General features: G+C 42.0%; 1 protein-coding gene across 2 annotated transcripts; it reads right to left on the bottom strand.

Moving 5' to 3' along the window:
* Positions 1-6,340: 6,340 nt before the first annotated feature.
* Positions 6,341-13,563, bottom strand: LOC131428188 (proteasome activator complex subunit 4A-like). Of its 2 annotated transcripts, XM_058591912.1 has the most exons (10): positions 13,454-13,563; positions 12,857-13,392; positions 12,661-12,801; positions 12,459-12,575; positions 12,234-12,371; positions 11,887-11,931; positions 7,594-11,750; positions 6,989-7,520; positions 6,784-6,931; positions 6,341-6,714 (listed from the first exon to the last, which is right to left on the bottom strand). In XM_058591912.1, the coding sequence occupies exons 2-10, from the start codon at positions 13,093-13,095 to the stop codon at positions 6,580-6,582; spliced, it is 5,652 nt and encodes a 1,883-aa protein (XP_058447895.1). In that variant the 5' UTR covers positions 13,096-13,392; positions 13,454-13,563; the 3' UTR covers positions 6,341-6,579. The 2 variants fall into 2 exon arrangements, with proteins under 2 accessions (XP_058447895.1, XP_058447896.1); XM_058591913.1 differs by lacking the exon at positions 12,234-12,371 and having other exon boundaries at positions 12,857-13,557.
* Between the last annotated feature and the right edge of the window lie 1,356 nt (positions 13,564-14,919).

Raw genomic sequence — 14,919 nt, 5'->3', positions numbered from 1 at the left:
CTTACACACCAAATCATTTTTATAATGCCGATATGCTGGTAAAATTTTACTGACTTTCAAACAGCTGAACATTCAGTAATCAAATCAGTAAAAGTTTCATTTGCTGAACGATCGGTAAGATGTACTGAACATCTTTCTGTCATAATTATACTGACTTGTTTATGATTCATTACTGTACTGTAAAGTGTTACCATTCTACGGAGAATTTGACTGTTCACCCAACCAAAAATTCGGATAAAAGTGACCGAAACCAAAACAATCGAGCTCGTAAACGAATAAACTCGATAAGAAATAGTCGGAAGCTTTATTAAAGGTATTTATCGATAGCCTCATAATTTTTCATAAACATATTAGTATTGATAATCTTTAGTCTAATGTTATGTTTTATATGTCATGATAAATTTTGTCCGTTTGACATATTATGTATGAGTAGGACTGTTCAACATTCATATCAATTGAAAGCTGCATGGAATTTAATTGTTAACCGTAGATTGTAATCGAATATCCGGAACCGGTGGACGGGGTACGTTTCTAAAACGAATGGTGGGAAAAAGTGTAGGAAAGTGGGTGATATTGGAAAAGATTTCCTAATGCGGAAAGTTTAAAATCGTAGAAAAGTTTTATGATTCAACCATTTTGATTCATTTGTGTTCAATTTAATGTTTGGCATGATAACTACTGATTTAGACTTTTTTCAATCTAATCTGAATCATCTTCAATGTTTTTATAATTTCTGCGGTATGTTTGATAAATATTTATCAATAATTTTAAAATTGAATATGAATTTCGATTGAGATTGAATGTAAATTACACATATGTTAAAGTTTTAAAATCTCGGTTTCGGTTTTAAAGATTATTTAATAAATTAATTTGTCAGCTTGCACAGGTCGTATTATCCAGATAAATCCGTATTTGTAATATATATATATTGGGTAGTTTTCAATCATACTGTAACGTTTGGTTTATGAAAACCGAATCATAAACAATCTAAGTAAATTTAAACATTACGTGCATATAGGTAGATGTAATTAAAAGTGCAGACAAAACTGTAAATCTGAAAAATTGGGCGCACTGGTTCACTCTGACACGAGGCTAACTTGACAGCCAGAGTGAAAGAGTTGATTTCTGGAGTCAGTTTCCGCCGGCGAGCGTTTTCGGACAATACACGACAGGCAGAGTGGAAGTGTTCCACTCAAATCGTGGCTAGGCCACCGGTAGTGAGTTTTTTCCGGAACCAGCGTGTACGGACTGTGTACGCCGGGAAGAGTGGAAGTTTTCCGTTCAAATCGTGGCCAGGCCATCATCAGCCATCAGTTGTGAGTCTTTTTTCGGAATGAACGGCGATCGGACTGTACACGCCGAGCAGAGTGGAAGTTTTTCACTTGAATTGTGACTAGGCCGTCTCCAGCTGCCAGCAGTGAGCCATCACGGGATCCCTATGGAAGACATTGCGCATGAAAACGAAGCAAGTGGCACAGGAGTGGTCGTCACTGTCCGTTGCACAACTGCATTGGCCGAATCCATGGTTACTCCGCCCCTGCGGTGCCGTCTATTAACGAGACATCCCGTACTGTTACCGTGCCAAGGTGGAGACTCGTGAGTCAACTCGACATAACCATTTGGAGCTCTCTTCGGTAGTTTGGTGGCGTGAAATAGGCCAAGGGCACGCCGTGGTGCTAACGTCACCCGCTTGGGCTGCAGCGTGGATTCTAATGGCGCCGGAAGAGTACATGACGAGAAGGACACCACCACGGGTAAGTATGCACAAATGTATTCGCTGCATGAATGATTGCCTCGTTGTCTTTAGCTCATATGATGAGAATTAGCAACAATCATAATTTATAATATAATTTTAAGGCACACTGCTTTAGGGGGGTGGGGGGGGGGGTCTGGTTGGGTCCAAATGATGAAAAAATCATTTTTTTTGCGAACTTTTTTCAGAACTATCGTTCAACAAAATAAATTCCAATATTTTGTATAATAAAAAGTATCGTTCGAACAACATTTTGTAAAATTTTCGTTGAAAAATATTGAGAAATAAGTCGGTGAAGAGGCATTTTTGAGGACACGCTTCCTAAAAAACATGATTTGCGGTGACCACTGTATCTCAGCGCAGACTAATCAGAAGCGAACAAATCATAGCAGCATAGTTAGCGCAGAAGTTTTTCTAGACCCCAACGTTTCTGTTTAATTTTTTTTAATATTTTGAATTTTTGGTGGTTGTTTAAATTCAAAAGTACGATTTTTCACGAAAAAATCGACCATTTTGTGGCTGTAAAACCTCCCCACAGTAATAAGCAACGAAAATGAAAACGTTGGGGTCTGGTTTTTTATATGTAGAAAGTGTGTGCCAAATTTAAAAAAAATTGGTACAGTAGTTTTTGAATGACGATGGACACGGACTTTCAAAACCTGCTTTCGAGAAAAACGCGTTTAAAGTTTATTGTCTATAAAATCGAACGAAACAATTTATTACTCAAGGGAGCACGTAGGCTCTAACATTGTCAAAAAGCCAATTTTTCCTTTTGTATTTTTTTATAATGAAGCATTTCGAGAATGTTTTGTCAAGTTTTAGAGTCAATCGAAGCAGAAATCTTGGGCCTGTGTGCGCAGCTCTTATTTCTTCGTAGTATGAGATCGGCAAAGATAAAGGCCAATAACTTGCTGAGTTTTGTTCCGATAGGCTTCAAAATTTCACAGAATATTCTTGAAATGTTTTACTATCAGAAAATAGAAAAAAAAATAAAAAAAACCTCTTGCACTGGGTATCGACCAGTCGTCAAGATCGCCACAGTCTTGGATTCGTCCGCCACCCAGTTCCCGTTATCTACCGGTGTGTGATAGGGATCCGAGAGAATGGCGACATCAATGCCCCATTCCGCCACTGACTGGTGCAACAGTTGCTGGCCAGCTGCACAGTGATTTAGATTCAGCTGTGCTACTTGCATGTTGTTTTACTCCCTCCACTTGTTGGACAAGTAGGTCCAGGTTCGAAACACCTGAAGCACATGTCAACCACCGGCGATTGGTAAGCGGTCACTGGGCATACCGACCATCCGACCTTTATCCTGCCCACTTTGAGGACCTTATTAGCATTCTTGGCCGATAGCTTGAATGTAGCTATCTGGGTGCCCTGTGGTCCTTTCCTCATGCGGATGGATTCCCGTGTGACATTCACACCTCCTTGCTCCTTGATGGCCATGGCAAGTTCTTCTGCGATGGCGATTTCATCCAACCGTTTGCACTGGAGTGCAACCTCACTACGCAGGGCTCTAACTTCGGCCGTGTCGCCCAAGACTTGTTGGGCCAGCGCAACAAGCTCCGTTCCGCCCACCTGTGCTCCCTTTTTTAGCTGGAGCAGCATCTCTCCCGTTTTCGTGCGACGGATGCTGCGAACCTCTTTGCCAAGTTCGGCTAGCTTTGCCTCACTCCGCATGGCCTTGAGCACATCGGCGTACTTTTCTTTGTCGGCCTTAACCAACAAAGCCCCGCCTTTGTCCCTAGCCCTACTCTCGGGAATGAGCCCAGCATCTTTTTGGACCCTTTTCTTCCTTCCCTTCTTAGTTTTCTCCTGCGTGAATTCGATAATCGCGTCGAGTTGTTCTATGACCGCTGTCATACTCGGCTTGACTACTTCATTCCCTTACTCCCGGGACTCAGGCTGGTCCACTGGTTTGACAGGGGCATTGCTGTCGCTCGTCCCCTCAGCTACCGCTTCGTTCTCCTCCCTCGCACCCGTTCTGGATGGAGACCTCCCCAAACCCCCTCTTGCGAAAGGGTTTATCTCCTTGCTCGACGCCGATGTTGATGTTGTAAAACTCATTTTATATGGGTCCCCCTTATGGCTACCGTCAAACCCAGCCGAAAGTAGTCGCTATCGTGATGCCATGGTTACCTATGCGGTGCATTGAGGCCATGCGAGGGTTGGCTTTACGCTCAGAGCCGTATCAGCGCAAATAAAAAAAGGGCATCTGAACCTACTTCCACCCAGTCATCCTAACCAGGTGGCTGAAAGTGAGACGGCGTGCCATAAAGCCATATCCGTGGATGGTATGTTAGCCAGTATACCATAGTTAGAACCTCACTGACGTCAGTACTAACGTGCCGAGGCACTTCCACTGGGCTTGTGCACTTTGAGCGGCACACGATCGCTTTAGTAGGACTTGCTTGCGGATACATACAGCTTTTTATAGAGGATTAGCAGAGCCCACTACCAAACCCTACCACATCCTAGACAAGTCTTACAACTCGCAGTTGCCGGGGGAGGGGTCGTCAAGCCCTTAGACATAGTCCCTGCTGCCCCCCTGTCCCTGCTGTTTTTCGCACCGTCGGCGCTGGAAAAAACTCGGCGAGGAATATCGGTGGCAACCAAATGCATTTTATCCCGGATCCGGGATTCCAATACATACACACGCCGGCAGCTCAGTCATCGCCGATAAGGAAAAAAAGCATCCCGGATAGTCCCGGATGGTCCCATCCCGGTCGTCCCGGTATAGTGCGAACAGACTATTGTTCGTATTTACGACATCCAGTAATGTCTCTGACATTACACACCCGCACTTTTTTGTCTTCGGCTTTGCCTGAATGTTATGTTTATGCTTGGATCCCGCAAAACTTGTAGGTCGGTTGCAACGATACACGATATTTGGATGATTGATTTTTATCAGACCCTGTCAGCTTGGAGCGAAATCTATCTTCAGTTCAGCAACGCCATCGCACGGTGTCACATTCAACATATCATGTCAATTGTATGGGTGCGCAGTGCTGTTATTTTGGCGCGCACGAATTTGACATTTCTCTCCCCTACTTCTATGTACGAGATTCGATGCGAACTCGCCTGAGGGGGCCATGCTCGCAAAAAATGTTGTTGCCAATGATTTGTTCGGGAAATGTGAGAGCTGGATATCTTGTTAATATGATGTCTTTGTTTTTATGAAGAATAAAAAACAGGGCTGCTGAGAGAAGAAAACGGGCCCGGGGGGATTTCTAAACGGGCCCCCTTCGTTTAGTGACCTCATCTTCGGAGATTTAATGAGCATAAAAAGTTCCCAATGTATGATTTGATTATGTGCTATGAGAAACATTTTTAAATCTTCGACTTTCCGGGGCCCCTGAAAAAGTCCGGACCCGGGGGGATTAACCCCTTCCCCCCTCCCTCTCGGCGGCCCTAATAACAAACATTTAAATCTTCAAATTTTCTAGCCCCCTGAAAACCCCTTAACTTCTAGAGTTTTGTTCCGATAGGCTTGAAAATTTCACAGAATATTCTTGAAATGTTCTTCTCTCCTTAAATGCAATTATGAATGAATCCAGTTATGTCTCTGACATTACCCACGCATAAGTTTTTTTATTAAAGCATCCAAAGATTTAATTTTTCTCATATTAGAATCCATTATGCTCCCTTTGAAGACAGAAAATTGAAAGCCAGTATAGGGGAGAGTGGAACAGATTTGATCACGGGGCGAATCCGATCAATGAAATTTTTTTTGTTGATATTTATAAATTGAGTTTAAGTCAAAAGTTGCTAACTTCATACATGCTAGGGGGCACTCGCCACGGACGCAACGGTTTTAGAGGTGGTCTAATCCTTGGGATCTTTTTTTATCGACATCTTTCCGGAGATGGTGTTCAGATGAAAAGTTTTTTTTTTACTCACTCACTCGCATAAAAAAACCGCATAACTCTGAAAATTCGCATAAAAAAGACGCATAACTCTGAAAATTCGCATAAAAAACCCGCATAACTCTGAAACTTCGCATAAAAAAAGACCGCATAACAAAAACCTTAGCAAGTCTTTTTTATGCAAGTTTACGTACCGCATAACTCTGAAAATTCGCATAAAAGGTCGCATAAAAAAGACCTTAGTGTATGTATTTTAAACAACTGAGTTTCGGGTTTTAAAAATGCTGAAGACGTCAATTTAACGGATGAATCAATTATTTTAACCAAAATGATGAATTTTTCAGTAAAAATATTACCGAACCGTAAATCCAAAAACAAGTGTGAAGTTTGCCGAACTCAGCTTTCTTATCAACTTTTATACGTCCATATGAAAAATAAAATTGAGAAAATTCTGAACTTTTCATGTCGGCAGATGTGATTTGCAACGATTTTTTCGTTTGTTAAATATTTCAAATATTTTTTAGGGGTTTTGGTTTCGCAGCCATCTCGAAGGAAAGTGGGTGAACAAAAATGTTATATACACACTTTTGCATTCATGTTAAACTGATCCGAATGGTTTCGATTTGAAAGTCGGTTTTTACAGTTATTCTATAACTTTTTTTATGAGAAAGGCAAAGCAGAAGGAAATTCACAACCTGCTATTTAATAAGTAATAAACTTTTCTGAAACATGAAGTTCCATCTCCAATACAATTCTCATAATTTTATTTTCATTCCAAGGAAAACCCTGTACATTTTAATAGCAACCACATTATTGTGGTATGTTTATGTAGCAGTAATGTAGCAAACAAATCGAATAAAATACATTGAAATTAAACTATATCTGTAAAACAATATACTAATCTAAACTTTCACCGTTTTCCGTAATGTCTTGCACTATAAACAATAAAAACGTTTTTTAAGCATAATATGAGGGTGGAATCGTCAAATCGCTTAGCACAGCCAGCTGATCCTCCGTAAATTTGAGCTGATGAGCTTCCCAGTTGTCGTGGTGGGTACGCTTAAAATCACCCATCGTTTTGCGTATTGTTGCCTGGGAAGAATATAGAGAAATAATCATTAAATACCATGGTCGAAATCAGTTGTTGCAGTTGTAACCTACTGGAATAGGTTGCGGATCATTGAGATGGGCGCCTAAATGTTCGAATACGTTTGGAACAAATTCAGGCACTTCATACGGATACGCAGATATAAAGGCACATAGTCCGAGTACACCAGAGTGGCGTGCACGTACCGCATTCGCTTCCAATCTGTAGGTTAAATGAATTTGTTAACCAATTCTACACATTTAATGTATCGGTACGAACCCATCACTTTTGTTGACTTCGTTTGAACAACTTGTGGCCACCTTCAACCTTCTGGCTTTGATCATTTTTGTTCGACACTTCGTTTTAAACAGATCCAACAGTTCGTCGGTAGCTGTCAGGAACGAACAGTGCAGAAGACCACAGAGTACTTCCGCGGCCTTCTCTCTGACCTCCACTACATTGTCCTCCAACAAACGAAGTACGATTTCCTGGATTTTAGCTATCCACTGGTCTTTACTTAAAATTATCGTCATATTGTAGAATACCAGCACCTGCAGTACGTCGATGACCGACCGTCGTGCCGACCAGGAGGACATTTTGGAGATTTCGTCAATCTTTGTCAGCGCAATCTCCATGCAGGGTACCAGGGTGAGAGCCTGCGAAATCATCGCCAGCAGCATGGTGCAGATTTCCGCTAGTTCCTGGTCCTGTTCGCACCGCTCCAGTCGACAGGCAATCGGCAGCAGCTCGAAGTATTCAGTTTCGTTGCCATTGGAACAACGGTTGATGGCGCAAGTAAGCCACTGTGCAACTGTTCAGAAAATCAAATTTTAATGTAAAAAGAATTTGTGTCAAAATGTTAGATTTTCTTTTGTTCAACTTACCCGTTTTGAACAATCGCACTGCTACTTCATATTCGCTTCCTTCCTTCTTTGCATTGCTCGCTTGGCTGGATTCCCCTTCAACTTCCATTTTTTCTACGATGGGAGGATGCTCTTCGCTCAGCAGTACGCTCAATTTTGGCATCACGTACGAAATCATGTCCGTTGTCTTTGGTGACAGTTCCAAACTTCGCACACCGTTGAACTTCAAGTCGGCCTCGAAAATATTGATCAATGTGCTACCTAACCGTTCCCGAACGTTCTGGAACGAATGATTCAAATACGGCCGAAGGTATTCCAGCAACCTCTTCGCCACACTCGTCATCCTCCAGACGTGCTGATTGAAAGCTCCCTGCAGACAATAGAGTCGATTGCAGTCGATAAAGCTAGTCGATTCTTGTAGGGGATCTTCCAGCAAGACTTCATGCAACCAGTACTGCTTGGAAGGATCCATATTCTCGGCAGCTGTGGCAAAACAGGTTCCCCAGAAGACATCAGTATCCACAGTCACGTTGTTAAGCGCCAATCGAGTCAACGGTACCAAATCCTCATACATTTTCGCCGTTTTTTCGAATGGCCAATGTTTCGCTCCTCTCATGATTCCAGCCATTATCTCAGCAGCGCATCGGTGACTACTTTCTGAAGCCTTATCATCGATTAGTGGTCGCAGATGTTTTACGAACATACTCAAAAATAAGTCCCCGAAAGTGTTCATCAATCCTTTGATCAGACAGAACCGATTTCGGTTGAATTTGTCTCGCCCTTTTTTCTCCTCCAGTGACCAAAACTTGATCAGTTTATCCACATTTTCCTGCACTATGAAAAATTTATAAACTATCTGCTCGCACTCATTCATCTCCTCCAGGGAGCGGTCCAGTTTTGGCTGATCCTTACTTGGCGCATAAACGGTAAAGTTACTGCTCCAACCGAAATATCCTTCCGTTTTGTACATGTACCGAGGCTGGTCCCATTCGTCCTGATTTTTCGGCACCTTCTCTAAATCATACTGCAGCCACTGGTTATCGTCTCTGTAGCCCGGTTCAACATTGGATCCATTCGAGGGTGCCTTCTCCGGAAGGCCCGCTATTGTGTACGGATTAATGTCTACTTTTGCGTGTTCCCGTTTTTGCTGTCTTAGGATATGATTCAGCAAACAAATAGCCATCTTTCGTTCATCCAGCGAATCGTGAATCAAGTTGTTTACGGCAAACTGTGCCACCGCTGGTGGAAAATTCGTCAACGGATGGACCAAATTGTACAACATTGAAGACGCCATGTAATGGTATCTCCAGTGTAGTTTATCATTCTGTACCGTGGTTAAGATTTGAGCGATTAGATCGTAATAGATTTGCACATTTTTACCATTTTTGGCTAACCTGGCTTGTCGTCCAGCCTCCAGTTCCAACGGGTCATTTCGTACCCGCAAGGCTAGTCCATGCTGAACACAGGCGTTGGACACTTCCAACTCAGTGGTTGTCGTTGGAAATTCGTTGTTGATGACGTCAGTAATGGCGTCCAGTAGCTTGACCACAGACGGTTTTTCCGACAGTTTCGACTGTAGCAACGTGACCCATATTCGACTAACGAATTGCCAGTCGTTTTTGATGACCAACCGTGACCGTCGATTCGATACGAGAACGAAAAGAATACCCTTGAACCGCTCGTGATGCTCGTTGGAATCCAGCCGCAAATGTTCTTCGATTTTATCCACCAGCAGTTTGTAGCTGAACGAGAACGTCGAAAGCATGGTGAACAATTTACTCTGAGCCGTCGCTCGAACACTGCTGTAGTGGGAGGTTGACATCTCCAGGAGATTCATCATCACTTCAAGATGCGTAGCGGAAAACAAGGGTTGATCCATTTCGTCCCGACAGTCCTGCTGCATTATCACTCTGGTCGCAACAACCGCCCGAACGTCTCGTTTGAACTTTGTCAACCGATAAGTTTGGAACTTCTTGGTGTTGTTGAAAGTTTTGACCTGGTTGTCGAATGCACTGTTCGAATGCTTTCGCATGTAGAGTTTATCGTACAACATCAGAATCGATTTCAATGATTTTATATCGTCTTCGGATTTTTCCATGATCTTCCGCTGGAGCGCACTGACAGATTGAATCAACGTTTTTCGAACGTTTTGTCCGTCAGGCATTTTGATTATCAAATCATCGAAGCCCCTTGTGACGGTCCATCTCATTTCCGTGCGGTCAAGGCAGGATTCAAACAAAGACAACGACTCCTCGTCATCCCAATTGGGCAAGAAGTTTTGGCATCTTATCAACGATTGAATAACGGTAACATCTCGATTGATATCGTCTCGACTTAGCTCCAACTCATCTGAACAGTACTTTTGGATGCTATCCAAAATTGGAACCAAATAACGGTGCATCAATCTCTCGCACACCTTCGCCGACACCTGATCCGGAAAACACCAATCAATTTTCCCATCCGGGGTCATTTTTTCTCCCCAGCTTTTGATGGGCAGAAATTCTGAAAGAGGTTTCTCGAAACTCAGGGGACTGTTCTTAACGTCTAAAGTTTGCATCGTCGACAGATTGCTCATCAGATTAGCCAACAAGGTAGAACCGTACTTGTTTGCTTGCTTACATTTGAACTTCAAAATTTTATCTAGAATTGGCAGTACATCGTCGATATATTTTACAACCTCGGCGGGATCACCGCGCATCATGTTCGTAAGCAGTAGCAAATAATACAGCATTTCGTCGTTCTGCTTCTCCACCTCAGCAATATCCTCGTGATCTTCCATGTACCGTTCGATCGTCTGTACCACATACGGTATCAACGAGCGCAGTACTTCCTTTCCGTGAATCCGTGTGAACACCCTAACCAAACACCCAACCAGTTGTCCCGCAACCTTCGGTTCCAACAGACGCGTCTTGATAAAATCAATTAACTTTTTCGAGGCCGCATTCAGAATATCCCGAGAACACTGACCCAAAATTCCGTGCGTGCAGGCTTGTACTAGCGCCTCGGAAATCGATTCCAGCTTAGAACGCATCGAATCCGTATCCGACTGCTCCATCCGTACGTTGTCCACTGAACTGCTTTCAATAAGCAGAAATATCCGATCCATGTATTGCAGCACAAAATTTTCGAAATCTGCCGTTTGTTCGCACAGCAGCCGTTCATCTTCGGTTAGCTCATGGTATTGACCCGCTTTCGAGCAATCGACAATCGGAATCAAGAACGAGATCGACGTCAAAAAGTGGAATGTAATGGAGGTTTTCTTGAAATCGTTCGGATCGATTCCAGGAAGGGTGGCGAAAAATATCGGAATCACGTGATTTCTACCTTCCGTGTAACCATTATGGGCGGAAACCAGTGCCCTAGAAACACCAATGAGGCTCTGAAGAGCAGCCGTCATTTTGTGCGGCTCCGTGAGCGAGTCCAAACTGGCGTATACACGATCGATAATGGTCGGAATGATTAACGCCGGGCGCAAGTCTGCTAAATGTTGGAAAATTTTCCCAACATCCTGGGGATTCATCCTGGAATACATTGCCTGAAAAGCAACAGGCTTCATACACTCGACAAACGCCGTAATACAGTCCTCCGTCAGTTTGTGGCTTTCCGGAATGGGTCTTCGGTAGGGATGCTTTCTGTACCGCTCCAAAATCAAACGATCGAAAAAGTACTTGGGCAACTGAACCAAAATTTCTCCCAGCATCGATACCCATTTGCCCATATTCGCCGGGTGCAGGTAGGATTCTATAGTCGCCATGAATTTGTTCAAATATTGCTGTGCGGAACTCTGTGGGCCCAATACCGACACAATCCAGATTGCGATCGATTGCGGTGCCAGGTTTTGCAATTTTGAGCTTTTCGTACTTTTGTAGCTAACGGGAAAATCAATCGACCGCAAGATACGGGCAAACATCGTCGGTATGTGCGATTCCCAGTCGATATAGCCGATGTTTTTGAAACCGACGGTGGCAAAAATTGTCATCATATCGATACCCCACGGTGGGTTATGATAAGCATTCCAAATGTCCATGAACTTGTCGAACCACAGGTCGTAATCGTGCTCACAGCTGAGAAAAATGTGTAACATACCAAATGTGTCAATGACCTTCCCGGTATCCAACGGCTGGAGCTTCGGCAGCAGCTCATCGAGGATTTCCTGTGTCGAAGATCGTGGAAAGTATCTGAAAATTTACACGAAAAACATTCATTAGAACCCCTAGGGTGCCAATGTCCTCCATGCCTATGAGGTAATAGATTTTGACATTTTTGAAAGCTGCATTTTACAACAATGTATGAAACAATGAATTTTATACTTACGGTGCACAATATTGAATAACAAATTGTAGGTTCGTTTCCAGTGAACTGCAAAAAAGAAAATGTTTTATATTGTAAAACTGACGAATGGTGCTGTAAGACCACTACTGACACTTTAGGTTTAAGAAATAGTCTAATTTAGCCCCGATGACATTGCTTATGAATTTAATGACCAACTCGATATATGAGATTTGATCGATTTATTCTTGAATTCATTGACAGTAAGAAAAGAACGCAACCCGCACCGCACCAGGTCACCGGAGAACATGGTTAGCAACTAGGAAATGGCCACAACAATAGTGAAAGCGATGAACCAATCCACCCATAGGACTAAGGTTTAGGAACTTTACAGTGAATCCGAGTGTTCGCGATCATCTCCGACCTCGGTCAGGAATGAGGACACGTTGTAGCCCATGTCCTTTGCCAGGCTCAGGAGTCGAGCCATTGGTGACGGTGTGTTGGTAGCGGCAGAGATATTTCTGTTCTTCCTGGGGGTTTCGGTAGTGATTTTATTGTTAGTATCGGTCGCTCACAACTTCCGAGGAGTCTAAGAAAATTTCGAGAGAAATACTTACGAAAAACATCGGTACAGATCCCCTTTGCTACAGTTTTTGTTAAGAATAAGATTGCTTAGTTTGTACAAAGGACGCCAGGCAATTTGTATGTCATCTGGACTGAGCCATTCTGGTTTCCTACAGAAAAAAACAAGGCATCAAGCGAAAACGACATAAGATGAAAGTCGATAAACTAATCATAACAAAACATTCCGGAGCTTACCTTAACAAAGTAGTTAACGTATAGCAAAATTTGTTGACCTTGTCGGGCTCCAAATTCGGGATAGTAATCAATTCTAGCAGCAGTTTCACAAACTTGATATGATCCTCTTTGGAAAACTTCATTCCATACAGTTTGATGTACCTTTGCGAACGAAAAATCAACTTAAACATCAAGTATCCGATTTGGTTATACTAACTTCGATAAGCGAGACACATAAATCGATACTCCGGGAGTGATTTCTCGCATGGCTGCCGCCTTTCCCAGATTGTTTTTGATGTTCTCCAGTAGTACTTGTGATTCATCATCCAACCTGTCTGCGTACGGCAAAAATTTATTGCAGAATAATTCCTTTTGAGGCCGAAATCCCAGCTTCTCAATGCGCTCATTGCGTTTGATTCGACTGAGGTCCAAACTTTCACTGCTTTCATCATCCATAGTTGCACTTATACGGACTGTTTAACTGACACCAAATTAGAACTCACAGCCTCTTCCCAGGAATAGTTTCTTTTGTAAGCAAAACTGACACGTTCACCAAAGTGTAGTAACCACTTATCGCAAGATATCCGTGCAACGTAGTAAAACCTTTTAATGGTTCAACACAACTTTAGTATTCTTTGTGTGTCCACAAAATATATTTGGCTCAGACCGTCGGGAAACAATACATAATAGGTTTTATAGGAAAATTTTCCCTTGATTGCTTTCTCACTCGCCCACAAAGTGGTAAATTTTCACCTTGGAATTGGTTTATATCACAATTATCGAAACTCAGAATGTGTAAAATGTATTCATATACTTGCTTTTCATACAGTTTGGTCCGTTTGTTGAGAAAGATTGATTTAAAATCCAATCATGAAGTCAACGCAGTCATAATGGAAAGTCATTATGTCCGACATTTTGTCAGTGTTGGCAAAACATTGGAAATTTCACAGTCATTCGAAACAAATCATGACGTTTTACACAGCGAAAAAAAAACTGAAACAATAAACTCCATAAAAGTTCACTCGGTTTTGCCCGCTACAAAATCGGTTTCAGACGGCTGAATAACGAATCAAAAAATTGTGGCAAACCAGACAGGTTGAAATAATCAACGTCAGCACTTCAATTTTAAAATTGTAAAAGATCTCAATAATTCATGCCATACATCCTGAAGAAATACATTCATCTTACATATGAAGTTTTCTCTTTGTCGTTCTTAGTCATTTCGTTTCTATACCCCCTGTTTCACTCCGTTTTCCATAACATTTACTTTTCTGTGTTTCTTTCATTCTCTTCCGTTACATCACCATCAACTATGTGAATATCACATAGTTTTCCACATAGGCAGCCCTTACACGTGACAATATTATTGTCAATCCAAAGTATTGTCAATACCATCAATCCAATTGGCTTGATAACTTGAGCCCGAGTATTTCGAAAAATTCAAGCGTTTAGCTGCCCTTAAGGTAGCGCTTCGCCGTGGTCACGGGAGTTCGCTGCCTATCCCGGGGTTTCACGCACTTTACCCAAAATTGTGAGAAAACGGGGAAGAAAACGGAAATTCCAAGAACATACGATTCTAGATAATTAATTTTTCTATCGATTCGTATATAAATTGTGCCTGATAAACATTTTTATCGAAAGATTTCGTGCGAGTTATAAAAACAAATGAGTTTTTCCTTATTCTTTCGCACGCACACAATGTCAACGCATGCATTGGGGTGTGCAAAATGCCACATGCGGTAGACGCTAACAACGTTTCTTTTGTTTTCGTTTTCCGTTCTCTCTGCGTAAACGTTGAATATAGATGAGTAGAAAATGTAAGTAATTATTATTACTTTGTAAAATGATTTCTATCCATGTTTTAGTAGAATTAGGAATTAGTAACGATTGTTATCGGTACAAATGATATTTGCATACAATGTGTATCATGAGAAAATGAAGTATCTTTTTATTAGCCAATTTGTAAGTTCAACTCGATTCTATCAAACTGCCATGATGTGGTTATTGTTATGTGTGCTATGGTTGAATTTTCATGGAAACTGAAAATATTGCTCTAATCAAGAGGTTTATTATGAGACCGGCAGATATTTTCCCTAACCACGAATGTTTGAATCACGATATAATGTTTTTTAGCGTGAATAAGCTTGTAGTACTAGCCATTGTATGACTGTAGGGGAAAGCAAGTAATCATAACTTTTCTAAACAAATATTTTAACACTATTATTTCTTAGGATTTTTCAGCTATGCAAGTTTGGGAGTTGTCGTTTGCTGAAAAATAAC

Source organism: Malaya genurostris, chromosome 2 (genome assembly GCF_030247185.1).
Source record: "Malaya genurostris strain Urasoe2022 chromosome 2, Malgen_1.1, whole genome shotgun sequence".
Lineage (NCBI taxonomy): Eukaryota > Metazoa > Arthropoda > Insecta > Diptera > Culicidae > Malaya > Malaya genurostris.
Note: the sequence above shows the minus strand (reverse complement) of the source record. Positions and strands in the feature narration are given on the sequence as shown.

Bases quoted from the DNA above. Each gene is read 5' to 3' on its own strand.
- LOC131428188 (XM_058591912.1), bottom strand. From the start codon at position 13,095: ATGGATGATGAAAGCAGTGAAAGTTTGGACCTCAGTCGAATCAAACGC. The intron at 12,372-12,458 runs GTAAGTATTTCT...CGAAACCCCCAG, and splicing joins GATCTGTACCGATGTTTTTC to GAAGAACAGAAATATCTCTG. The intron at 7,521-7,593 runs GTAAGTTGAACA...TTTTCTGAACAG, and splicing joins AGTGCGATTGTTCAAAACGG to TTGCACAGTGGCTTACTTGC.